The following is a 27,986-nucleotide window of genomic DNA, read 5'->3' on the forward strand; positions in this document are numbered from 1 at the left end:
ACCAAGGACACACCACTGAAACATTTGCTACCGGTGAATATTATTAAAATGAGTTTTAAAGCTGACGCTTGCGAGACAAAACGGAAGAATGTTGTTTAAAGTTTGATGAAGTAGAACGAACAATGTCTGACATACAAGCGTACAAGATCGCTACAGTAAACCTTAATAAGATTCATAGTTCCTTTAAATTACAGTACTTAAAAGATTTTATATATGCTTCTGACAGTGACATTATCCTTTTACAAGAAGTGACAGACATTGAGCTCGGTAACGTACCTGGCTTCAACGCCATTATAAACCCAGGGCAGGGAATGGAAATGGACACAGCTCTGCTCGCAAAGGAGAGCATAGTAGTCCAAGATGTGGTAAAACTACCAAACAGTAAAGGCATAGCGGCCACAATAAACAAAATACGAGTCATTAACGTATATGCCCCTTCGGGATCCAGCAACAGGCACCGCAGAGCGGAGTTCTTTAAAGAAGAAGTTGTCCCGCTACTTGGAACTCGATATGAACACCTTATACTGGGAGGAGATTTTAACTATGTTTTGAATGCCAAAGACCAAACTCCCAATTTCAACAAGTGTACTGAACTGCAACGTATAGTTAATGACCTAAGACTAATAGACTCATGGGAGCATATGCACGGTGCCGCCCCTGGCTTCACCCACACAACAAGTCACTCGGCGAGCCGTCTAGACAGGATATATGTAACTCATAATTTGGAACACCACATTTTGCAGTCAGAAATATGGCCTACCGTTTTCTCGGATCATGCTGCGTACATATGCACAATCAATCTGACAAAACAAGGGACCTACCGAGGTAGAGTCACATGGAAGCTCAAAGTGTCACATCTGGAAGACCAAGCTAGTCAGGAGGCATTTTACAAGTTATGGAGAGAGTGTGGAAGCAAATTTAGCTCGTACAACTCTGGCACTGACTGGTGGCTCAAACATGCCAAACCTAAAATACGGTTTTTCGTAAATTACTCAAAAGAAAAAACCTTTTGGTACAAATCAACTATAGAATTCTACTTTCAGTGTCTAAGGAATTTGTACAAGTCCGATGCAACAGTTGTGGACAACTACGAAAGAATTAACAAAATTAAAGCAAAAATTTTGGCTCTTCGGCGTAAACAGCTGGAAGGCTACCAAATACGCTCGCATTCCCAGAATATAGCACTGCACGAGGCCACTTCCATTTATCATGTCATTCGTGAAAGAAAAAGGGCGTCTCGCAAGATATTCTCTGAAATAACAACTGATGATGGAAGGAAGCTGACGAAGCAAAGAAAGATTAAGGAGGCAATCGTACAGCAATTTGAATCCTTAATGTCTAGTCAACCAGTTGACGAACAGCTTTAAGACGAGTTAATGATCAATCTCCAGGGCAAAGTATGCCACGCGGAAGCACAAACTCTCATCTCGAAAGTGATTGAAGAAGATGTCGAAGAAGCTATATATGGAAGCATGAAAAATAAGGCTCCAGGGGCAGACGGAATTCCGGCAGAATTTTATCGCAAATTTAGTGACCTCGTAAAAGCCAAGTTAACTCTCACCTGCAACGAACTACTAAACCCTGAAAATGACATCCCGAAAGAATTTCGTGAGGGACTCGTAGTGTTAGTGCCAAAAACCACCAACACGAAAACTGTAAGCGCTCTGATGCCAATTACGCTTTTAAACAGCGATTACAAAATCTTTGGCCGCATCCTCGCTCGCAGTCTGAAAACCACAATGACCAGCGTCACTGGCCCTTATCAAACAAGTGTGGGCAATCTGTAATCACCCTTTGTGATTACAGGGACCTAATCTCAACGGCCGACGTCTGTAAAATAAAATGTGCACTCATCTCACTCGACTTTGATAAAGCATTCGACAGGGTAAATCACCGTTTTCTCCTTCGGATCATGGGCGCAATGGGCTTCCCTCCTAGATTCATTGCAGTAGTAAGAAACACATTAACAAACAACTCGGCCAGATTTGTCATCAATGGGCACATTAGCCGCCCGATTGACGTCACTAGCTCCATTAGGCTAGGGTGTCCAATGTCAATGGCACTCTTTGCCTTCGCCATCGAGCCCCTGCTTGCCTCCCTTATGAAACATCTACAAGGGCTACAAATACATGGAGAAAAGATCGTGTGCAAGGCGTACGCTGTTGATGTTTCAACATCGGCCGTGGAATTGGGACGCAAACGCAGGGTCTGTCAGCGAGCTTGTGACCATGAAATGTCTCGGCATACATTTTAAAAGAAATATCAAGCACACTATTGCTGCGAATTATCGAAAATTACTTAACAGCGTGCGCGCCTCTGTACAAGCACATAGTATTAGGAAACTCGATGAACTTCAGAAAGTAATAGTGGCAAATGTATATATCACATCCAAAGTTAATTACGTAGCACAAGTTCTGCCACCACCTGCGCCTTTGTCGAAAAGTATCGCATCTGCACTAGGACATTTTGTCAGCCGCGGTCATATTTTCAAAGTCAGATATGACATTCTGATGCTCCCTACGAAATGCGGTGGGTTAAATCTCACCGATATCAGCAAAAAAGCGCAAGCCTTATACCTTATAACCACATACAAACAATGGAAGGAACCACGTGGCACCCTTGCTGCAAATTTGTTAAATGAAATAGCTCCTGCTGACATCACTGTACCTTTCAGGAGCGCTAAGTCAGCAAGATCGCAGGAGAGCTTCTGTAAAGTTTGGAAAGTACGAGACGAGGTACTGGCAGAAACAGAGCTGTGAGGACGGGGCGTGAGTCGTGCTTGGGTAGCTCAATTGGTAGAGCACTTGCCCACGAAAGACAAAGGTCTCGAGTTAGAGTGTCTGGCTGGCACACAGTTTTAATCTGCCAGGAAGTTTCGTACCAGCGCACACTCCGCTGCAGATTGGAAATCTCATTCTGGAAACATCCCAAAGGCTGTGGCTAAGCTATGTCTCCACAATATCCTTTCTTTCAGGAGCGCTAGTTCTGCATGGTTCACAGGAGAACTACTGTAAAGTTTGGAAGGTAGGAGACGAGGTACTGGGAGAAGTAGAGCTGCGAGGACGGGGCGTGAGTCGTGCTTGGGTAGCTCAATTGGTAGAGCACTTGCCCACGAAAGACAAAGGTCCCGATTTCGAGTGTCAGCCCGGCACACAGTTTTAATCTGCCAGGAAGTTTCGTATCAGCGCACACTCCGCTGCGGAGTGAAAATCTCATTCTGGAAACATCCCCAAGGCTGAGGCTAAGCCATGTCTCCACAATATCCTTTCTTTCAGGAGTGCTAGGTCTGCAAGGATCGCAGGAGAGCTTCTGTAAAGTTTGGAAGGTAGGAGACGAGGTATTGGCAGAAGTAGAGCTGTGAGGACGGGGCGTGAGTCGTGCTTGGGTAGCTCACTTGGTAGAGCACGTTCTCTTGAAAGGCAAAGGTCCCGAGTTCGAGTCTCGGCCCGGCACACAGTTTTAATCTGCCAGGAAGTTTCATACTTATGTGTGATCCGCACCCATCTCCCCTTGTCTCCCACGTGTGTGCCAATCAAAATTTGCTAAAATGGAATGGTGACGTAGTTCTACCTGTCCATTGGGGATAAACTCAGGAATAATTGTAGGGTGTGCCATTATTTCCATATATAATGTTGTGGACTGGCAAGACAGCCAATCCACTATGAAGGAAGCCGAAAGGCACGCGTTTATGCTCACGCAGACTGGCGTGAGGTCTGGAACAGTTAAAGGAATAGAGACTAACAAAAAAGGTACGTAGCTTCTGGAATACTTAACTTTAATTCATAATTGGTGAACATCGCTCTTGACGGTACATGTTTTACAGCATCAGTAACTGATAATGGCGCCTTGCTAGGTCGTAGCAAATGACTTAGCTGAAGGCTATGCTAACTATCGTCTCGGCAAATGAGAGCGTAATTTGTCAGTGAACCATCGCTAGCAAAGTCGGCTGTACAACTGGGGCGAGTGCTAGGAAGTCTCTCTAGACCTGCCGTGTGGCGGCGCTCGGTCTGCAATCACTGTTAGTGGCGACACGCGGGTCCGACGTATACTAACGGACCGCGGCCGATTTAAAGGCTACCACCTAGCAAGTGTGATGTCTGGCGGTGACACCACATTCCTCTCCCGCAAATCGGCGGACGGTTGTGGTATAAGGCTTCCGCCCGCCGTGGAGAGGACCCCATGTTGGCGTATGCGACGAGGTGGGGAGCCTAGCAACAGGCGAGGCTGTGCCACCCGCACCCTGCCATTCGGACCGAGGGGAGCTAGGAAACGCCTGAAACCCTGCTTCAGGGTGCACGCCAACATGCGGTGTATGCGCCCGCAGAGAGTTAGGAGGAGCCGAAGGCTCGACCTCCATCGGGCTGGGGTACCCGACGGGCGAAGACGACATATAGTCCGGAGCGGGCTTCGTCCAGACGAACGGAACACCTCTACGGCGTAAGCGATGAAGCGGAGCTGAAATTGAAGAGGCGTGGCGCACATATTTATGGTAATAGTTGATTTTTCCCAGCACACTCTGTAGCTGCTTCAAATTCTGCGGCGAAGGCAAGTGTTGTATGGCACGGAGGTGCTCTGGACTGGGATGTATGCCTTGGGCATTGAGGATATGTCCCAGATAGGGTAAGGTACGAGCAAAAAACACACATTTGTCCTTCCGCAAAGGAAGACCATTTTGTCGCAAGACCTGAAATAACGTTCTGAGATTGGCTAAATGTTCTTCTTCCGTCTTTCCAGGGATCACAATATTGTCCAGATAGTTTGCTGCAGTTGGGACCGACGCACAAACAGTTTGTAAATATTGTTGAAACAATGCAGGGGCGGATGCACACCCGAATGGAAGTCGGTTGAATCGATACAAACCAAGGTGCGTGTTAACCACCAAAACGCGCTGGGATTCTTCGTCCACCGGTATTTACAAGTACGCATCTGCTAGGTCCAACTTCGAAAAATATTTACCTGGGCACAGTTTGTCAAAAAGATCTTCCGGGTGGGGTAAAGGAAAAGTTGCAGTCACTAGTTGTGGATTCACTGTTGCCTTGAAGTCCACACAAAGTCTCAATTTTCCGGAAGGTTTTTGCAAAATTACTAAGGGTGATGCCCAGAGAGAAGCCTGCACACGTTCAATTACACCTTGTGATTCCAAATCGTGTAATGTTTTTGCGACCTCATCACGCAATGCGTGGGGAACATTGCGCGCTCTGAAAAATTTCGGTTGCGCGTTTACTTTCAGTTCCAAATGTGCTTTATAGTTCTTAGCGCAACCGACGCCCGGTGCAAAAATGTCTGCATATTGCTCACATAGACGAGAAACACTGGCTGAAGGCACAGACTGGTTCACTGATAGGATCTGATTTACTATAGACAAGTGAAACAACTGAAATAAATCGAAACCAAACAAGTTCACTGCAGAAGAAGAACGAAGGACGTAAAATGACACAAGTTTTGTTTGTCCCTTGTATGTTGTAAGAAGGCTGCACTGTCCAAATACAGGGATAGCTTGTCCGGAATAACTACTAAGCTTAACAGTTGCGGCATGCAACGGAGGTTTACCCAGCTGTTTGTAAGTGTCTTGATTAATGAGTGAAACTGCAGCTCTGGTATCGAGCTGGAATGGTATCACTTCGCCGTTAATGTCCAAGTCTACAAAAAGTTTATTGTTCTGCTGACAAGAGCGACTGTCTCGTGCATCGTGAACTGACACTGGTACAAAATCACTTGCTACTTGACGGGATTTCTGTTGATGTCGACGCACACTATTTGTGGGACGAACACAGTCACTGTTAGAGAGAGTAGCACTGGGCGGAGTGTAATGAACTACATGAATTTCCATAGACGAAGTGTCACGGGCCGGAGTATCCTTGGTTCGATTCCGATTCGGGCGCGAAGCGAAGGGCCTGGAATGGTTTTGAGCTTCTGATCGGAGCTTTTTCTGGCAAACACTTTGAACATGTCCTTTTTTATTACAGAAAAAGCAAATAGCTTGGCGTGACAGGCAATTCTCACGCGAATGTCTAGTAGCACACCGCAGGCATGATTTCACTGCATTTGCTTGCTGGCGCGGTAAACGTGGCTGAGAGCCAGGTGGCTTTGGCGCGGCCAGGCGCGAGGACTGTTTACTGTTCCATGCAGCTCGCCCGGCGGGCTGGTTAACCTGACACACGGGTGGCGAAGTTTCAAATGATTCCTGAGCAAAGTCAAGCGTGTCCTGCCGATCTAATATGTCCATCACTTGTTGAAGTGAGGGATTGACTAGTTTCAAAATCTGTTCCCGTATGCGAACATTAGAAACGTTCTGTGCCATTGCATCACATACCATAGTATCTGAATAGGGGAGTCCACATTCACACTCAAAAGCACAATCCCTACTAAGGCCTTGCAAGGTTGCAATCCACTTTCGATTAGTCTGACCTGCCGTACATTTTGTACGAAAGAATGTATACCGTTTGGCAACTACATTGACTGATTCTTTCAAATAGGCATCTAATGCAGACAAAATTTCTTCGTAGGACAGAGTTGCTACGTCGCGTCGGAGAAACAATTTGACTATCACACGGTACGTGGACACTCCGACAGAACATAATAAGTACGGCTGCCGCTCGTTACCTTGAATTCTGTAGGCGGCGAGATGGAATCCAAATTGGCGTGACCACTCCGTCCAGCTTTCCAGTGCAGCATCAAAAGGACGAAAAGGTGGTGCAACTGTGTGTTGTGGCTGCGGTAGCGGTGAAGCGGTGGCTGCCGCATCATTTTGCATTGCACGTTGACCCTGGACGAGCTGTCCAAGGGCATCCAGTAAGGCCTGCGTCTGCTGGTTCTGTAAGCGATAAAATCGGACAGTACATCTGGAGATGGTGGCGAAGCCATTACACAAGTAAATCATGGCAGTGTAGTTACGAACGCGAGTTGGCCTCGTCGCCAACTGTTGTGGACTGGCAAGACAGCCAGTCCACTATGGAGGAAGCCGAAAGGCACGCGTTTATGCTCACGCAGACTGGCGTGAGGTCTAGAACAGTTAAAGGAATAGAGACTAGCAAAAAAGGTACGTAGCTTCTGGAATACTTAACTTTAATTCATAATTGGTGAACATCGTTCTTGACGGTACATGTTTTACAGCATCAATAGTAACTGATAATGGCGCCTTGCTAGGTCGTAGCAAATGACTTAGCTGAAGGCTATGCTAACTATCGTCTCGGCAAATGAGAGCGTAATTTGTCAGTGAACCATCGCTAGCAAAGTCGGCTGTACAACTGGGGCGAGTGCTAGGAAGTCTCTCTAGACCTGCCGTGTGGCGGCGCTCGGTCTGCAATCACTGATAGTGGCGACACGTGGGTCCGACGTATACTAACGGACCGCGGCCGATTTAAAGGCTACCACCTAGCAAGTGTGGTGTCTGGCGGTGACACCACATATAAAATTTTTATATTTTTGGAAACATTGGTACTGGAATGTGCTGCATCACGTAGATGTGTACTGAGCACGATTTTCGAGTTCTTTCTACGAGAGTCTTCTTTAAATCTAAATTAAAACATTTTCCCTTGTGACCAACATATCTTACTGGGAAACAGTAGCAAGAAATCCCATACGCACCTTTACCATTCAAGAAGTCAACCCGTGACCTCTTCTTGTTCCTCGCGCAGCCAATAAGTATCTTAAGTATCAAACCAGCGTGGGTAACCTTCTCTGCATGCTATCCTTTGTGAACTCCTTCAAAAAATCTACCAAGACCCAGCTAGCGTTAATCAGAGTTGGTGTTATGCATTATTTTTCACATTTGTTTCAGCAATTCCTTTAATAATGTTCTTAAAAACTCAGCATTCTATCCATTGAAATGGTATTAGTATTGGTATGTATTTTCAGTTCCATTTCAAAGCCTTCATGGCTAAGTGGAACACTATACAACCTGTGAAATAACGACCTGAAGTCAGTAATCTTATAAGAAAAAGGATGGTTCGAATCAAGTCAATAGTGATCTCTTTGCCACTACGGGCTTTCAAAAAGTAATCCAATACATTTTCTTCTGAAAGCCGTTGGTTTCATTCAACGTTACAATACACAATATTATTCCTCACTGTTTTGGATACAAAACTTATTTTTCAACATAGTCCCCGTTCAATGGGAAGGGCAACTTACTGGGAGGACCTGCATGCTCGCATGGTACCACTCTATTGGTCGACGTCGGCGCCAAAGCCTTGCTGCATCAGGAACTTCCCAATCGTCCAAATACTACTTCCGGTGGATTCCATCCTTTATTGAGCCAAACAGATGGTATTCGCATGGTACGAGATCCGAAAGGTAGTGTGCATGGGGAAGAGCATTCCAGTGTAGCTTTGTGAGCCCCGGTAGGCTGCGAGTCTTGTGTCAGGCTTTGCGCTGTCATGTAGAAGGAGAAGCTGGTTTGTATTTTTGTGGCGACGAGCACGTTGAAGCCTCTTCTTCAATTTTCAGGGAGTAACACAATACACTTTCCAGTTTATCATTGCACCATGATGGGGGACATCACACAGCAATCCCTTCAGAGTCACAGAAGACCTTCTCTATGATATTCCCGGCTGAGAGTGCGGGTTTGAACTTATTCTTCGGAAGAAAGATGGTGAGGCGCCACTCCATGAATTGTCGTTTTGTTTCCGGTTCGAATTGGTGAACCAATGCTTCATCGCATGTGACGGTGAGCCTCGTAACGAGCAAGCAATTGCGCACAGTCGGTCGTTCGTTGCTCTTTACGATATTCTGTTACGTGGTGAGGAACTTAGCGGGTACACACCTTTGAATACTCCAGCTCGTGGACGAGTTTGGCAGCACTACTATCAGAGATGTCAAGTTGTGCAGCGAGGTGTTTACTTGTGAGCCGACGATTACGTCGAATGAGAGCGTCCGCACATTCCAATACTGCAGTGGTCACAATCGTGGACGGCTGGCCGGCACGCGGGAGAAAGACAGATCTGTGCAACTTTGTTGCGATGGTGAAATACGCCTCGCCCAACGACTCACCGAGCTTTTGTTCACCGTCAACTCTCCGTAGGTATGCAGGCGGGAGAACAGTTTTGCTCGACCTTGTTATGGTGATGACAGACACCTGGCCAAATACTGCCTGTGCTTTTGTTCAGTGCCAGACCTTCGTAGACACTCTGCAATCGCCTATGAATATCTGTGATGCTCTGGTTTCCCGCCAAAAGAATCTCCTTGACAGCTCTCTGCTTGAGACGCTCGTCCATTACAAGACGCTATTCTGAAGGCAACGTGTAGTGCCACCACAAATCAAAACTTCATGAAACTATATGGGCTAAAGAGGGAATGTTCCACAAGAAATTCCCCATTTTCTTCAACCAAATTTGGCTTGCAGCTAGTATAGAAACCACATTCAAATTACATGACTGAAAGGCCAGTAGTTGAGAAAGTAGTTGGAGTGGAGAGTAACACATTTACTCTGTCATTCGGTCTCTTGCCTTGTGGTCCATGGGTACGTCTTCAAGTAGTGGTCAAAACATTCTGGGTGTCGTATCCTAGTCATTGTTGAAAGTTTGAATAAAAATCATCAGCAATGCTGGTCGAAGATATCCGTTATAAGGAATCATCTTCGGTCTTCCATCACTCTTGTCAAAGAGGATCGAAGAGTTGACAGAGTTTAAGGGCCACTTCTTGGTACTGGAAACTCATGTTACCAGGAAGAGATATGATAAGATTCAAGCTGGATTACATCGTGATCAGATGTAGACTCCGAAATCAGACAGTGCATTGTAAGACGTATGCAGGAGCAGAAGTAGACTCTAACCGCAATTTGTAATGTAGAAGACTAAATTCAAGTTCAAGAGCGAAAATAATAGGGATACTAAAATATTGAAAAATCACGAGAAGCGTCTGAAGTACTCTATAGCCGTAGATACTGCGGTAATAAATACTGAAATAGGCAGTTCACTTGAAGACGAATGGACATTACAAAAAGAGATATCACGGAAGTTGGGCGTATAAGTGATAGGAAGGTAACTGAGAGGAAAGCTCGGGTAACAGAAGAAATACACCAACTCATCGACGGAAGTAGGATATACTGAAATATAGGCAGGAATGCAGCAGTATAACTCAATTAAGACTGCAACAAATAGAAGTAGAGGAAACCAATGGTGAAATGGTTACAGGTAAAACGAAAAGTTCGAAAAAGAAATGATCGCCGGAAGAACACATTCGAAATATAGAAAATGAGGAACCAGTCATCAATGAAATTAAAAGCAAGTGCGTCAATATTAAGAGTGCAATGAGAATTCTATTTTTTAATGCAAAGAAGAGAGCAGATAGTGGAAAGAGTACACTGAAGACCTTTTCTAGGGCACTGATTTGTCTGATGACGTGATAGAAAAAGAAGTGGGAGTCGGTATGGAAGACATAGGAAGTCCAATATTTGAGTCAGAGTTTAACAGCAATTAGGAAGACATGCTATCAAATAAAGTAGAAGGGACAATTAATATTACTTTGTAATTTTTAAAATTATTGAAGGAAGTGGCAATTAAAAGACCATTCAAATGTTTATAGAATCTATGACAATGGAGATATATCATCTGACTTTCAGGAAAATCTTATCTGCGCAATTCAGAAAATAGCAATGTAGGATACATCATACGGGAACTATCACGTTATCAGCTTAACCGATAACTCATCCCGGTTACTGACAAGAATAAAATAAACTAGAATGGGAAAGATGTCAGTTTGACATTAGGAAAGGTAAAGATAGGAGAGCGGCAATTCCTACGTTGCGTATCAACGGTTAAACAAATCATGACACAGTCATAAAATTTGTTGACTTAGAATACGAGGTGAAAGGATAAGAACGCTAATATTCGCTGATGAGAACGCAGTTCTCAGTGAAAGGGAGGAAGTTTTAAAGCCGCCCGGTGTGGCCGTGCGGTTCTAAGCGCTTCAGTTTGGAACCGCGTGACCGCTACGGTCGCAGGTTCGAATCCTGCCTCGGGCATGGATGTGTGTGATGTCCTTAGGTTAGTTAGGTTTAAGTAGTTCTAAGTTCTAGGGGACTGATGACCTCAGAAGTTAAGTCCCATAGTGCTCAGAGCCATTTGAACCAATTATCATGCCATGCATAGACTACCATTAACACCACAACACAAATGGCTGAGATTGGAGTGGTGTTATGGACTACTGATGACTGCATTCACATCGTGTTCAGTGATGAATTAAGGTTCTGCACTACCTAGAATGATCGTCTTCTTGTGTAGCGAGAGAGAGGTCCCATTCTTCCAGAAACACAGTACTCCTGGTATAATGGTGTGGGGAGCTATCGAGTATGATTTTAGGTCGCTGCTGGTACTGACGGCATAGCGGTACATCATGGACACCTTGAATTATCTTGTTTTACCTCTCGTATGTCACTATCGTGGTGTCATTTTTAAATTAATAATGCTCGTCCATATGTAACACATGTCTCTATGAACTGTGTTCGTGATGCTGAGGTACACCTGTGGCCAGCAAGATCCATTGATTTTGTCTCCAGTAGAACACGCCTGGGAACAGCTTGGACGTCAACTCCATATCAGTCCCAGGATATCAACGACCACTTACAACAGTTTTGGGCCAGCTTACCTCAGATGACTACACAACAGCTCTGTAATGCCCATCCCTACTGAGTCAGTGTATCAGTGCAGGTCAGTGACAGTGCAACGTGATAGTGATTTGTGTGCTCAAACTGCCCAAGATCTTCATAAATTTCACTATGTTTTATAATCACAATAACATCATGTACCCTTTCAACGGGTGAATTTTCATTTCCTTTCATCCTCCTTTCTGGCTACTTAACTTTTTTTGTCAGGAAATGTGTTTTCTGTATGTGTATGGAGCATTCGTTATATGGAAGTCAAACGTAGGCGGTAATATTGCTATACAAGAACTGAATACCAGGTTTTGAAATGTGGTGTTACAGAAGATTATTGAAGATTAGAGAGGTAGATCGAGTAACTAATGAAGAGATACTGAACCGAAGTGGGAAGAAAAGACCTTTATTGAACAACTTAGGCTAAATATGATACAATTCATACAGATGCATCAAGGAACAGTAAACTTGCTAACGGACGGAAGTTTGTTCTGGGGTTGAAGATCTTTGTGGGTGACCAAGAACTGAATAAGGTCAACAAGTTTACATCTCCAAAACTAACTGTAGATGATGATGATATTTGGTTTGTGAGGTGCTTAACTGAGCGGTCATCAGCACCCGTAAAAAGACCCAATTTTTGTATAGTCCAATCTTTTTACACAATTCAATCTAGCCACTGTCACGAATGATGACGACAATGAAATGATGGGGACAACACAAACACCCAATCCCTGGGCAGAAAAAATCCCCAACCTGGCCGGTAATCGAACCCGGGACCCCGTGGTCCAGAGACAGCAACACTAGCTACTAGACCACGAGCTGTGGACTTAGTAGATATGGAGTAGTATGGAGAATGACATCACATTTGTCTTCATACTAAAGACTACAAGAAAATATGTTGGAAGATTTTGACGATGCCTTGTACTGAATGAGTTGCTGAAAGATCAGTCGTGTCTGCTTATAAGTAAAGTCACCACGTCTAGTCTTGTCTCAATGTGATTTGGGGTGAGCTACTTTGTTTTCATAACCTCAACTAATGCCTTAGATTTACGAATATTGTCGTTGTAGAGATTAATATTTGGTATTAGTAGCATGGGAAGGTATTTTTCCAACCTGTAGATAGGACACACAATTGATTCGCCGCACTTTTGAAAGCAGTTTGGAGATTGGAAAAGCAAATTTGTAACGACGTGCATACGGGGAAGAATCTGAGTGACAAGATAGGCGGAAGTTCAGGTTACCCTTGGGATACTATAAGGTCTGAGCAAAAACTCTTCGGTGTTGGTCACAATAATGGTAAAGCAAAATTATTTGAAATTTTTATGCTAGTGTGACGAGAGTAAGCAAATATAAAAATTAAAAGCAACTACCATTGTTTGGAACTAAGAATTGCGCAGGAATATCTTGCTAGCAACCTTTTTATATTCACATTGATGATGCTTTCCGGAAACTTAGATCCGCGGTGTGAAAGTATGTGTATTTTACATGTACTTACGGCACATTATATGTAGACACCAACTGTATGTACAAATTGTATGTTAAAACTTTCAGGCATAACTCCTCCTACATCTAGAGGATGTTCAGTTTTCCTTAGACACCGCACGGCACTGCTGGTCAGTTAGCCTTTGATATCGCGTAAATTTCTTGAGTTTCTTATCATCATATAAGGGCTAGGACACATCCATGAATTTTACGTTGGAAAATTTGGTACTGTGTTGTTCTTGTTGTGGTCTTCAGTCCGAAGACAGGATTGATGCCTCTTCATCTCTCAATAACTGCAATCTACTTCCTTCTGAATTTGTTTATTGTATTCATCTCTTGATCTCCCTCTATGATTTTTGCCTCCCACACTTTCCTCCAGTACTAAACTGATGATCCACTGATGTCTCAGAATGTGTCCTATCAACCGGTCCTCTCTTTTAGTCAAGTTGTGCCATAAATTTGTCTCGCTAATTCTATTCAGTTTCTCCTCATTACTCATCTTAATGTACAGGGTGACAGAATAACGGGAATGTTTGAAATGAGTAGTGGCAGCCATGGGCAGGTGGCAGCACTGCGGGTTCGATTACAGCGAGTAAACAGTCCGCCATTTCAGTAATCATGGATCAGTGGAACGGACAACAGCGTGCTTTATCCACAAAAATGTTTTATAAAAACAATGATAGTTTGGTAGCGGTGAAGAGAGGGTTTTGACGATTTTATAATTTAGGACGTCATGATGCCGTTACATTGAAACACACGATAAAATGATGGATTAATAAGTTGTAGAGGCTGGATCTGCCTTCAAGAAGAAACCAACAGGACGATCAAGAAGTGTACGTTCTCCAGCAAACATTGATGCTGTACGCGAGTCTGTCTTACGGAGCCCACGCCATTCAATTCGTAAGCAAGCAGCAGTGGATGGAATGTCCCGGGAGTGTGTTCGCAGAATTCTTCATCTTGATTTGAAATTTCATCCATACAAACTACAGATGGTGCAACTATTGAAGGACAACGATCACCGATTACGATTAGGATTCTGTTAACAAATGATAACAAAAATAAACAATGACTAAATTTCTAAACAAATTGTGGGTGTCAGATGAGGAACATTTTCATCTCACAGGTTATATGAATAAATAAAACTACCGTTACTGGGCAAACACAAACGCCAATGACGTTCATGAGCCCTCTTCACACGCTCATAAAGTAACAGTATGGTGTGGGATTATCGGACTGTATTTTTTTGTAAATGAACAGGGAAACACAATAACTGTCAATGCCGATCGTACGTGGAGATATTACGAACTTAAGTTACAATTTCATTGAACAACTTTCCAAACGTTCAAGAAGCTTCGTTTCATCAGGACGGAGCGACATCACACAGTGCACGGCAATCAATGGCACATGGGTGAGAATTATTTGGCAACCGGTTTTCACGATTCGGTAACGTTCCATGGCCCCCTAGATCGCCAGATTTATCCGTTTTAGATTTTTTCTTGTGGGACTACCTCAAGAACAAAGTCTACATGACACAACCAAGAACCTTGTATGAGTTAAAACAGAGCATTCGGGATACTGTTCACAGTATCCCAGCTGAGATTTTCAGCGGTCAATGAGGAATCTCATCAGCAGATTTCACGAATGTATTCGTACAGGAGGACGCTATCTAAGGGACGTAATTTCTGAAAAATGATAAATGCCATCAATGTTTTGTAAATGACAAAGTTGTACTGTTTTAATTACTATGAATGCAATTTCTTTCCTTCATCACTTCTAGTTTCATTGGATTGTGGAAATGTTTTTCTGTGTCACCCTCTATATGTAGACGTTTCTCGCTTTTGTTTTGTGTTCGTGCACTACTAATTCAGGTACTTTTGAACCACAAATTAAAGATATTTTTGAAATGGACCATGAATACTGCATTCACACAACTGCGCCCTAACATTCGGTGTCTACCTCTACAGTAGTCGTTTGGCTCTGTTGTGAATAACTTCCTTTGTCGTGGATGTCGTGTTCAATTCCAGGTTTTCTGGGAACGGGAGACGCCGTCGCACCTGGCAACGCGGGACTCAAGGACCAGCAGCTGGCGCTGACCTGGGTGCAGAACAACATCGCCAGCTTCGGTGGCGACCCGCAGCGAGTCACGTTATTCGGACAAAGCGCCGGTTCGATGTCTACCTCGGTGCATTTCGTCTCACCGCTCTCCTCAGGTGAGAAGTTGTGGCATTGTCTAGCTCCACATTTACTTTACAGGGTGATCCAGAGAGAACGCCCCTTTTTCAACAGTTCACAAAAACTTTATGAACACAGGTCATCATGATTTACAAATGCAGACGTGTGAGGCTTTTGAGTTCCGTGCGGTATATAGGACTCACTTCTTAAAGATCACATCACTCAGATGGGCACCACCATTAGCGGAGCACTCATATACAGGGTGAAAAGTATTTAAACCGACAAACTCTAGGAGGTTGTAGGGGACATCAAAACAAATATTTTTCCCTAATGTCATTTTTTCCTATGAGGAGTTTTTAAACAGATAGAGGAAGATTTTTCTGGTCGCAAATTAATTAAACCAACAAACACTTTTAAAATTTTTATGACCAAGAGACAACACATTTCAGTTATATTAGATTTTCGAAAATGCCCCCATTGACACGTAAACAAAGGTTACACCGTTGGATCATGTTCTGTCTGACACGTGCAAAAACCCCAGGAGTATCCTGAATTGTTCCTGCTGCTGCTAGTATCCGGGCAACCAGATCCTCTTCTGATGCAACAGGAGTTGCGTAAACAGGGTTGCGCATCTAGCCCCACACGAAAAAGTCCAGAGGGGACATATCTGGGGATCGAGCAGGCCATGGTACAGGACCACCTCTGCCAATCCACGTTTCTGGGAACCGTCGGTCCAGGAACCGACGCATACGATGACCGAAATGTGCCGGTTAGAACCACATGCGTTGTCTTGTAGGGAGCGGGACGTCTTCCAGCAATTCTGGCAATGCTCTGCCGAGAAAATTGTAATAGTGCCTGCCATTTAATGACCTAGGTAGCAGATACGGCCCATTTAAACAGTCCCCATCAACACCGGCCCACACATTAACGAAGAACCGCACTGATTGAAGGATCCCGCTCCACATGCTGCAAGACAGCTTCCTCAAATTGCAGTGTTCTTACCGTGCGACGTCGTCCCTGTCCAGGTAATCTGCTAAATGACCCGGTCTTACGCAGACGTTGGTACACAGCAGCAAAGGTCGTATGATGCGGGATACGGCGGTTAAGATATTGTTGTTGATAAACCGGCTGTGCAGCTCGTCCGTACTACGTAGCGCACCAACCATATCAGTGTACTCACTCCAGGTGTATCGCTCCATTAGTAAACAGAGGCAATGCACTACTACACTGGTGGACAGCAGTTGCCTACAACTGAAGAGCGTAATACGCCCTCTAACAACTGAAGATCGTAATACGGCGTCTAACATCTGATGAGCGTAATACGGCCTCCACCGGTTTAAACAATCCTCATAGGAAAAAATGACATTACGGAAAAATATTTGTTTTGATGTCCCCTACAACCTCCCAGAGATTGTCGGTTTAAATACTTTTCACCCTGTAGAGGAACTATCAAGCTACTAAGCGAAGTGTTCTCCAGTACAGCAATAGGAATACCGACGACTTCTTTACGGGTATTTCCCTCCAGTGCCTAGAGGTTTGCACGCCGATTTTAGAACACTCTGGACTTAAATAACTCCCAGTGGAAGAAATATGGAGTATGGATGGTGTTTATCGACTTTTTCAATGCCAGTTTAACTTGAACTCTGAAACCGTGACAAAGCCGGTTTCGGAAATAACCGATTTTCAGTTTTTTATTCATATTATCTGCTATAATAAGCGCAAACATGGGACAAAGATTGAAAAACTATGACTTCCTCCTTTTCGATATACATGTAATCCAAATATTAAATGAAAGAGGGAAATAAAAGAAGAAAACATAATCTGTCCACCGCTCATTGCTTTCCTCTGTCCGCCCCGGTAGCTGAGTGGTCAGCGTGACAGACTGTCAATCCTAAGGGCCCGGGTTCGATTCCCGGCTGGGTCAGAGATTTTCTCCGCTCAGGGACTGGGTGTTGTGTTGTCCTAATCATCATCATTTCATCCCCACCGAGCGCAGGTCGCCGAAGTGGCGTCAAATCGAAAGACCTGCACCAGGCGAACGGTCTACCCGACGGGAGGCCCTAGCCACACGACATTTCCATTTCCATTGCTTCCCTCTCAGAGTGTTAAGAGGTGAAATACTACAGAAAATCATTAGTATTCTTCTACAGATTCTAATTGTTTCAAACTACGATGAAGAATCTTGTTGTAATTGAGGATAATACCACCATCTGCGTATTACGAATAGGCACTGATAAAGGATGAAAACTGAGGTTGAAAAACATTATCTTTCGCTTTAATATCCCAGTTTTTAAGGGTTACAAGCTGATAGATGCGTGTTATGTAAACACATGTAGCCGATGAGATACTTTGTATTTTTATTGTAAACTGTGAATTTATTGTTAAGTTTTAAGTTTTCTTCTTATTTGGTGTAGCAAGTTTGTTGTGGCTCCTTCCGTTTTCAGTATTTTAAAGCAAATGAAACATTATACTTCACTGATACAGCAGTTCTTAAAATACTATAAGTCGAGGCCTCGAGCTACTCTGCAGTACAACTCACCGACGACGAGAAACTACCATTTTCTCGTCCATCAGACGGGGCTAGTTTCGCACACTATACGTACACACATAGCATCAAACTGGCCACACCACATGGTAACAGGTACATTAGCGTAAAATGTAAACTTTCACGGCCGGAAATGTCACAGTTAATAAAATGTTCTGGGCTATGCCATGGTCGAATAAATTTCACATTACAACTCAATGTTTCGTCCCCATCAGCTGAGGCCATCTTCAAGGGGGATCATAGCTTTGTTGAGTGTCCGATTCACATCCTGGCTACAGTAAAATTGCGTTTCCGAGAGCTTCCGTACAGTGGCGTGAAGTCACTTGTTTTGAACACGCGAGCACAACTGGCCGTTGACGACTGCCGTCGTCCGCTGTTGCTATCATCCCACGGTGGAATACACATCTTCCTCACCACCGGAATTCAAATTTAATTCAGTTTCACGCCCTCCTTCTTCTGCTCAAATTTCTGGGGTGTTTCGCAATTACTATGGCTTCTCTGACTAGCCTTTCATGGTAGCCGCTTGTGGCTATCAAAATGAATGTGGTGGTCTCCTGCTGCAGGTCATCTTCAGCAACAGCTAATCTGTCAGTCTCCCCTCTTTTATTATTTCCCTTGTCTTCTTTGAGTCGTTTTCGGACAGTTCTTGTTGTAGTGCTCACGTATACCTCCAACTGCTAGGAATCCCATAAATTCCAGCTTTCTCCATCGGTTTGCGAGCATCCTTGGCCGATTTTAGGTGATCTAGTGTCTCTTGTGTAGGTGTTTAGATTACTGCGGTATTCTGCTTTTTTTTTAGGATTTTTCCTATGCAGTCAGTCATGTCCTTAATGATTGGCAGGAAAACTTTCGATTTCACCGGCGCTAGAGCACCGCTATAATCTCTACGCAGTGTTCCTAACGCTCATTTCGCATTAGTGAACGAACAATCATTCTTGCAATGCATTGGTGAGATCTTTTATTTCTGCGTCAAGCAGATTTTCCTTGCTCTGTCCGCCAACTTTTTTACGATGCCTCGCTTTTGCTGTGGGTGGTGGTTAGAATCCCGGCGTATGTAACCATCTGTGTGCGTGGGTTTTTGGAAACCGTGTGGCAGAAGCTACCATCTTCTTTCTTCAAAACTAATACATCAAGGAAATGTAACATTCCGCCTGCCACCTCCTCCTTGGTAAACGGAATCTTCGGATTGATCCCGTGAAAACGCTCCATTTCCTCCCTGACATACGGCCACAGAACAAAAGCAAAATGCGATCTATGCAGATTACAATGCATGAACTAATTGCAACAACCACAGCCATGTTTTTTTAGACATAAACATCGAATGATGAGAAGGTGTTTGGTCAACTAACTTTCAGTGATGTAAGAAAAAGTGATAGAAACCAATAAAGTGTACAGTCTATTACACTTGTAATATATTTTTCAAACACTGACAAGCTTTACACAGATCTATAATTATTCATGAACCGTGAATTTACTTTCACACATTTAATCACACTATGTGAGCGTGGAAGTAGTTGGCAGTGGGTAACTGTATGAAAACAAATCAAATATCTTTCAACAAATAGAAATTTTATTCCTAAAAGCCTTTTTTCCTTTTTCTTAGAAACAGGTTTAAAATTGTAATCAGAAAGCACCCTCTAAATATCAAGTTACAATTTATTCCGAGGCAGAAAGAACAATTTTTGACTGTATGTGCTTTCGGGCTGAGAACCTTGCCGCTCCCTTTTTACGCCGCCATAGTCACGACCGCTCACAACAACCTCTGAAAGACTACACTGGTGCAAATCTACAACACACCAGATTAATTTGAACTAAAAATTTCAACAACTCACACAAGCACATAAACTATGCACCCCGTAGGAGGGATGGAAATGGTACAAAACACTAACATTAAAAGATTAACTTGCCACCGAAGGTGCAACTTGATTTTACAAAAAACTCTTACGTTGGATGGATGACAACTTTATATACTAAAATGACCATTTAAATAAAAACCCATGAAACGCAGTCTTACATAAAATATACAAGGTTGTCAAACATGCTCTACATTACACACATACCGCCTCTCAAGATCATAGGCAAGATCAAAACATATTTCAGGAATTCGGCGGTTACACTTCAAGCAATAAATTCGTTAACACAGGATCCGACAAACATGACAGAGGCAGCTATTAACGTATGGCAGATTGACAGGAAGATTACCGAACAACCCGAACCGCAGTTTGCTCTAACCCGCCCCTACTCCACAAGGGAAAAACGGACCACCCAATTCCTAAATAACCACCTTCCCGTGTGTGGGCAAACGGAGAAGAATGGTGGGACGACCCCATAACAAAGCGGCTGGTGACCTCGCCAAGAAAACAAGTAGAATTTAACAAGTAAATGAAACAGCATATCTCCAATCACTTCTAATAAACTGCGATTTCTGGCGAAGACCTGGCGTAGCACCCCGAAAACGTTCTCCCGAACCGTCCGCTGCCAGCCGCTTCAACGGACGCAGGAAGGCGCGCCGATCTCCCGTCTCAAGGCGTCGCAGCTCGCACCGGCCAGACCGATGTCATGGGTTGACTCCTGTTGCTCTCGTGTCGGCCGCGAAGCCACTACTCGCTATACGGCGCGGCCCACTGGACTCACGTGGCGACCTCACATGCGCCGACGCTCAAGGCGGACAAGTCATCTTGTGTCTCAGTGCGCGACCCACCAACCGATCGATCCAACCACCAATGACCGTTGCCCGAGCAACTCGAGCAGACTGGCGCCCCAATGCGCAGACTCAGATGCAGGAACTCAGCCCTGACCGGGCGACCACTAGCGGAGTTCTGTTACTGACGGAGTGTCAAGAGTCTCATTTTGCCGGCGTTAAAGTTTGATCCGAACGACAGACATACTAGCACTCCGAACGACAGACAGACACTAACTGCCGCACAAATACGAACGAGAGACAGTCCAGGAACTGGTGACGAGTGACTGATCCAGACTCGCTCCGACTGACCAACTGACCGACTGGCGAGCGTGTAGCGCCCCTTAAATGCAAGTGAACAGGCAACCTTTACCCGTTTCCACCGGAGGGAGAAAAAATGGTTCAAATGGCTCTGAGCACTATGGGACTTAACAGCTATGGTCATCAGTCCCCTAGAACTTAGAACTTCTTAAACCTAACTAACCTAAGGACAGCACACAACACCCAGCCATCACGAGGCAGAGAAAATCCCTGACCCCGCCGGGAATCGAACCCGGGAACCCGGGCGTGGGAAGCGAGAACGCTACCGCACGACCACGAGATGCGGGCCCGGAGGGAGACACCAAAGCTGCGATTGCCACAGCGGCGCCACCGCCATAAACGGAGGGCGACTGCTTCACATAACGCGCTGCGGCGCGCTCTTAGCAATTTTTCCAAGGCTCAGTTCCACAATGTCTAAACACGTTTCTGGGTACAACAAAGATACGAATATTACTCTCATTGTATGTAAACCGAAATCTGACAAAATCCCTCTACTGCGCACTCTCCGGCACTACTACACTGAAGAGCCAAAGATACTGGAGCACCTGCCTAATATCGCGTAGGGCCCCCGCGAGCACGCAGAAGTGCCGCAACACGAAGTGGCATGGACTCGACTAATGTCTGAAGTAGTGTTGGAGGGAACTGACACCATGAATCCTGAAGGGCTGTCCACAAATCCGTAAGAGTACAAGGGGGTGGAGATCTCTTCTGCACAGCACGTTGCAAGGCATCGCAGATATGCTCAATAATATTCATGTCTGGGGAGTTTGTGGCCAGCGGAAGTGTTTTAAATCAGAAGAGTGTTCCTGGAACCACTCTGTAGCAATTCTGGACGTGCGGGGTGTCGCGTTGTCGTGCTGGAATTGCCCCAGCCCGTCGAAAATGCATGATGAATTCATGCAGGTGATCAGACAGGATGCGTGCGGACGCTTCCCCTTTCAGAGTCGGATCTAGACGTATCAGGGGTCCCACATCACTCCAACTGCACACACCCCACACCATTACAGAGCGTCCGCCAGTTGGAACAGTCCCTTGTTGACATGCAGAGTCCATGGATTCACGAGGTCGTGTCCATACCTGTACACGTCCATCCGCTCGATACAGTTAGAAACGAAACTCGTTCGATCAGGCTACATGATTCCGGTCATCAACAGTCTATTGTCGGTGTTGACGGGCCCAGGCGAGGCGTAAGGCTTTGTGTCGTGCAGTCATCAAGGGTGCACGAGGAGGTCTTCGGCTCCGAAAGCCAATATCGATGATGTTCCGTTGAATGGTTCGCACGCTAACACTTGTTGGTTGCCCAGCATTGAAATCTGCAGCAATTTATGGAAGAGTTGTATTTCTGTCACATTGAACGATTCTCTTCAGTCTTGGTTGGTCCCGTTCTTGCAGGATCTTTTTCCGGTCGCAGCGAGGTCGGAGATTTTTACCGGATTCCTGATATTCACAGAACGCTCATGAAATGGTCGTACGGGAAAATTCCCACTTCATCGCTACCTTGGAGAAGGTGTATCTCATCGCTCGTGCGCCGACTATACCACCACATTCAAAGGCACTTAAATCTTGTTAACCTGCCATTGCAGCAGCAGTAACTGATCTGACAACTCCGCCAGACACTTGTTGTCTTACATAGGCGTTGCCAAGAGCAGCGCCGTATTCTGCATGTTTAAAGCTTTCTGTATTTGAATAAGCATACTTATACCAGTTTCTTTGGCGCTTCTGTGTTGTACGATCACGGCAGGCTGCGATCTCTCAAGTTGCGCATCTTCTCTGTAAGCACTGATCTCCGGCTAACATTGATAGTACTTAATTTGACAGAATACCAAAATGTTATTTACAGTTCATCAAGATTGTAAAAAAAAGTTGTCTTTCAGTTGTATAGATACAAATACTATAAAGAATTGCAAATACACTCCTGGAAATTGAAATAAGAACACCGTGAATTCATTGTCCCAGGAAGGGGAAACTTTATTGACACATTCCTGGGGTCAGATACATCACATGATCACACTGACAGAACCACAGGCACATAGACACAGGCAACAGAGCATGCACAATGTCGGCACTAGTACAGTGTATATCCACCTTTCGCAGCAATGCAGGCTGTTATTCTCCCATGGAGACGATCGTAGAGATGCTGGATGTAGTCCTGTGGAACGGCTTGCCATGCCATTTCCACCTGGCGCCTCAGTTGGACTAGCGTTCGTGCTGGACGTGCAGACCGCGTGAGACGACGCTTCATCCAGTCCCAAACATGCTCAATGGGGGACAGATCCGGAGATCTTGCTGGTCAGGGTAGTTGACTTACACCTTCTAGAGCACGTTGGGTGGCACGGGATACATGCGGACGTGCATTGTCCTGTTGGAACAACAAGTTCCCTTGCCGGTCTAGGAATGGTAGAACGATGGGTTCGATGACGGTTTGGATGTACCGTGCACTATTCAGTGTCCCCTCGACGATCACCAGTGGTGTACGGCCAGTGTAGGAGATCGCTCCCCACACCATGATGCCGGGTGTTGGCCCTGTGTGCCTCGGTCGTATGCAGTCCTGATTGTGGCGCTCACCTGCACGGCGCCAAACACGCATACGACCATCATTGGCACCAAGGCAGAAGCGACTCTCATCGCTGAAGACGACACGTCTCCATTCGTCCCTCCATTCACGCCTGTCGCGACACCACTGGAGGCGGGCTGCACGATGTTGGGGCGTGAGCGGAAGACGGCCTAACGGCGTGCGGGACCGTAGCCCAGCTTCATGGAGACGGTTGCGAATGGTCCTCGCCGATACCCCAGGAGCAACAGTGTCCCTAATTTGCTGGGAAGTGGCGGTGCGGTCCCCTACGGCACTGCGTAGGATCCTACGGTCTTGGCGTGCATCCGTGCGTCGCTGCGGTCCGGTCCCAGGTCGACGGGCACGTGCACTTTCCGCCGACCACTGGCGACAACATCGATGTACTGTGGAGACCTCACGCCCCACGTGTTGAGCAATTCGGCGGTACGTCCACCCGGCCTCCCGCATGCCCACTATACGCCCTCGCTCAAAGTCCGTCAACTGCACATACGGTTCACGTCCACGCTGTCGCGGCATGCTACCAGTGTTAAAGACTGCGATGGAGCTCCGTATGCCACGGCAAACTGGCTGACACTGACGGCGGCGGTGCACAAATGCTGCGCAGCTAGCGCCATTCGACGGCCAACACCGCGGTTCCTGGTGTGTCCGCTGTGCCGTGCGTGTGATCATTGCTTGTACAGCCCTCTCGCAGTGTCCGGAACTAGTATGGTGGGTCTGACACACCGGTGTCAATGTGTTCTTTTTTCCATTTCCAGGAGTGTATACATCTACATCTACATCCATACTCCGCAAGCCACCTGACGGTGTGTGGCGGAGGGTACCCTGAGTACACAAATAGTGCAAAGAGAAATAAAATATATGTGCAAGTATGGGTTGGTGAGCACTCAAATCTGCGTGACATGGCAAGAAGTCAAAATGTTATTTATAGTTGTTTAACACAGTAAAAATCATCTACCAATAGAAGAAACACGTGTTTTAGGTGCAGCAGACTCAGGGACAACTCACACTTTGTCCACTGACAACCACACCAAAATGTTTTAATGTGGCACTCCTTTTAATATTCAGATAAAGATACGGTACAGAATCTGTAGTAATAGTATAAGGCACAAGTATAACTTGGCGAAAGCCTCAGAACTCATGAAAATCATAAAAGCATTGTCCTTGCATCCCTTTGAGAAAACAGGATGTCGTAACTGACATAGGAGATCAAAAGTCTCATATATGGCACAGTAACAGAAACAAACCATAGTGAATAAATGAATAATAAGTTATATCCACTTGAACTTAAAAGTCAGCATTATGTGAATAGACACATAGGCTCAGTGCTCAATAAATGACAAAAATACATATGGCCACAGATAATTACATAAGTGTGGAAAGTTCCTTGAAATACAGATGTAAATTTGAAGTTTAGCGCATTTGCATAGTGTCAAACTCGTTCTACAGCTTGGTTCATCTGAAGTTTTGGATGAAAAATGGTTCAAATGGCTCTGAGCACTATGGGACCTAACATCTGAGGTCATCAGTCCCCTAGAACTACTTAAACCTAACTAACCTAAGGACAACACACACATCCAGGATTCGAACCTACCACCGTAGCGGTCGCGCGGTTCCAGACTGAAGCGCCTAGAACCGCTCGGCCACACAGGCCGGCGTTTCGGATGAGATTATCTCGAAAACTATACATCGGATAAAAATAGTGGGTAAGACAAGTTCGTAAGCTCGAAGGGGGACATCAAATGATACTAGACCTGAACCCCCGGCCACGACCCCTTGGGTGGGGGGGGGGGGGCAACTTTTAAATCTTAAATGGAAACTCCCACTTTTTTTATTGCAAATTCCGATTCTCAAAAAAAAAAAGTTATCAAGTTTTGTCTTTTTTTTTAAACCTTTGAGAGATGGCGCTGAAATCGAGATAAATTAAAATTGGAGAAGAACTCCGATTTATTTAGAATGGCCCGAAAAGTACACATCAAATTGATAAATCGAAAATTAACAAGCCGGGCTTCAAATCAGCTTTAAATACACACCTACAGGAAACTGCGTAGTCATTTACGAATCTCCCCTCTAACTGTCAGATACTGGTTCGAGAAAGCAAGGAAAATAAACTTAATGGGAAATTTAGCACTCACGAAAAGAATTTCACGATGAAACATGTAAACATAGGCAGATTTACGCCATAATAACATTTTGGCTAACTTTTATTGTATAAATTATTAGTAAATTGTTTCTTAGAAGCATATTCTTGAAGCATTGTCTTTCGATGTCAGTATATTCACACCATTGAAGCTCTTGCTCTTGAATAAATTCTCCAATTTTTCTGAAACTGTAATCTTTTTTTGTCTGTGCATGTACATCATATCTACTGACGTCAGTCCTATTCCAATAATTCTTTCGTGGTGCGTCGTTTTCTTTGTGTATCTACAATTACATGAGAACTCGACGCCCCTAGTCATTTGAAAAGAAGCAAAATCGTTACCCTTTGGACCTCACTCCATTTCTCCAGTTACTGTCCAGTTTGCAAGTTGTTTGGTCAACATAAGATGTAAACTTTATGTTCTGCTGTGAACAATGGCCTTTTGTGGGATGGCCAGCTCCAAATACGGATGCATTTCTCTTCGCTGTGTTCGCTCGGAAACTTGTTGTTGCAATAGCAGCAGTTCACGGCCCCAAATACGGATGCAATTCTCTTCGCTGTGTTCGCTCGGAAACTTGTTGTCGCAATAGCAGCAGTTCACGTCTGGTTTGAATGATAAACGTCTTGCCGCAGTGGTAACACTGGTTCCCATTAGATAACCGAAGTTAAGCGCTCTGGGACTGGGCTAGCACTTGGATAAGTGACTGTCCAGCCAGCCGAGCGCTGTTGGCAAGGGGGGTGTACTCAGCCCGTGTGAGCCAAACTGAGGAGCTACTTGATTGAGAAGTGGTGGCTCTGGTCTCGTAGACTGACATACGGCTGGGAGAGAGGTGTGCCTACTACGTGCCCGTCCATAACCGCATCCAGTGATGTCTGAAGGCTGAGAATGACACGGCGGCTGGTCGGTACCGTTGGGCCTTCCAAGGCTTATTTGGACGGAGTTTTAGTCTGGTGTGAAAGTTACTGTCGGTGACAAGACGTGACGCTACATCTCAGGACCGCTTCGGGCAGGATATTTTAGCGGCTAATGATCTTGTGCTGCATTAATTGACTGCGATTGGTGCACCTTTCCTTGTAGACATGTTGGACAGTCTGCGCTGACATTCCAAAAGGTGAAGCAACTTCAGTCACAGTGTGGTCATGGACTAATCACGGTAGCTCCTTTCTCCAATTCTGTGACGTCTTCACGTCAGGTCATCTTGCAGTGCTGACTGCATGCAACCAACAGGTAAATACACACTCCACTTCAGTGCCAAGGCTCACATCAGCAGTGGAAGGTCACATGACCGCCTGGTATCCGTTCAACACTATCTGCAGCAACCCAACGCGAAAATTGGAAATTTGTGGTAAGGTCTTATAGGACCAAACCGCTGAGGTCATAGGTCCCTAAGTTTACGCACTACTTAATCTAACTTAAATTAACTTACACTAAGGACAACACACACATTCATGCCCGAGGGACGACTCGAACCTACGACGGGGGAAGCGACCGAACACGACCAGTCCGCTCTTTTTTGGAGTAAGTAATAATCTGTAGTGTCCTGGAGTGAGATCCCTACTGTTATTGGGATGACAGCGTCGAGTGCAGTTGAGAAAATTGGTTAGCATACTTGGCAGCATATCGAGAAGTTTAAAGTTTAAATCATGTCTCCTTCTCTTTGGCGGCTCTCAGGCCAGTTTAAATCGTGTATTCTTCTCTTTGGTGACTCTCAGGCCAGCGGAATTACAGCGCATTCCTTCTTAATGTGCTGACGCTGTCTCAGCAGTCTTCGGAGTATATCAACGCCCATTCGCATTAAGACGATTTGTAGCAGGTGGCAGGTCTCGCTATCAGCAGGCGTAGCCACTTCTGCACCACTTGTTAGCAGCAGACACAATGGCTGCACCTAAGACTGAGATGGTGTGGAGTTTTACCATTATTTATTGAACTTTCCTTACAATTTCTCCCTCGTCGTTGCTGCCCAAACCTGCGGATCCCTCCGCCTGGCTGCTGCAGTGTAAATTCTCCGACAGAGCGCGCAATGCACGCCGCTGATCGCACTCGGGAGCCTCAGGCCACCAGTGCTCCGCTGAAGCCAGGATGCCAGGAAGCCGTCAGTCGCGAGGTCCACGAGATCCTCTCATGGGCGGACCACGCGCCTTGTGGCCGGGTTGCCGTGAAGTTCAGGCGTCAGTCCCCGGCGGCGCCTGTGACCAAGAGCGCGCTGCGGCCAGTCCTGCTCGAAGTTCTCACTGTAGTTAGTCAGCCATGGTGCCGACCGAACTTGGGCCGGCCTCCAGAGCTGAAGTTGACATCTGGCAGCGAACAGATGACTCCTGCAAGCTGGAACAGACTCCCAGAATCGTCACCTACAAAGATTGAACATTCGGACATGGACCACATCCGTCCACAGATCCGAACTGCTTCCTAATGGCTTCTGTCTGCTGCTCTCTGTGCTCCACTATTTATATCTGGCAGAAGGACGTTTTTTACCCTCGGTGGTAACT

The 27,986-nt window shown here is 45.4% G+C and overlaps 1 protein-coding gene across 4 annotated transcripts in view; it reads left to right on the top strand.

The window, feature by feature from the left end:
* Positions 1 to 27,986, top strand: part of LOC126176801 (acetylcholinesterase-like) — a 239,290-nt gene that overhangs the window by 171,648 nt on the left and 39,656 nt on the right. Inside the window, exon 4 of one of the 4 annotated variants that reach the window (XM_049923980.1) lies at positions 15,097 to 15,282. The exons of the other annotated variants lie outside the window; for them this stretch is intronic. Within the exon in view, the coding sequence (XP_049779937.1) occupies positions 15,097 to 15,282 (186 nt within the window). The remainder of the gene's footprint in view (positions 1 to 15,096; positions 15,283 to 27,986) is intronic. 4 annotated transcript variants of the gene reach the window in all.

The sequence above is a fragment of the Schistocerca cancellata genome, chromosome 3, assembly GCF_023864275.1.
Source record: "Schistocerca cancellata isolate TAMUIC-IGC-003103 chromosome 3, iqSchCanc2.1, whole genome shotgun sequence".
NCBI classification, from domain to species: domain Eukaryota; kingdom Metazoa; phylum Arthropoda; class Insecta; order Orthoptera; family Acrididae; genus Schistocerca; species Schistocerca cancellata.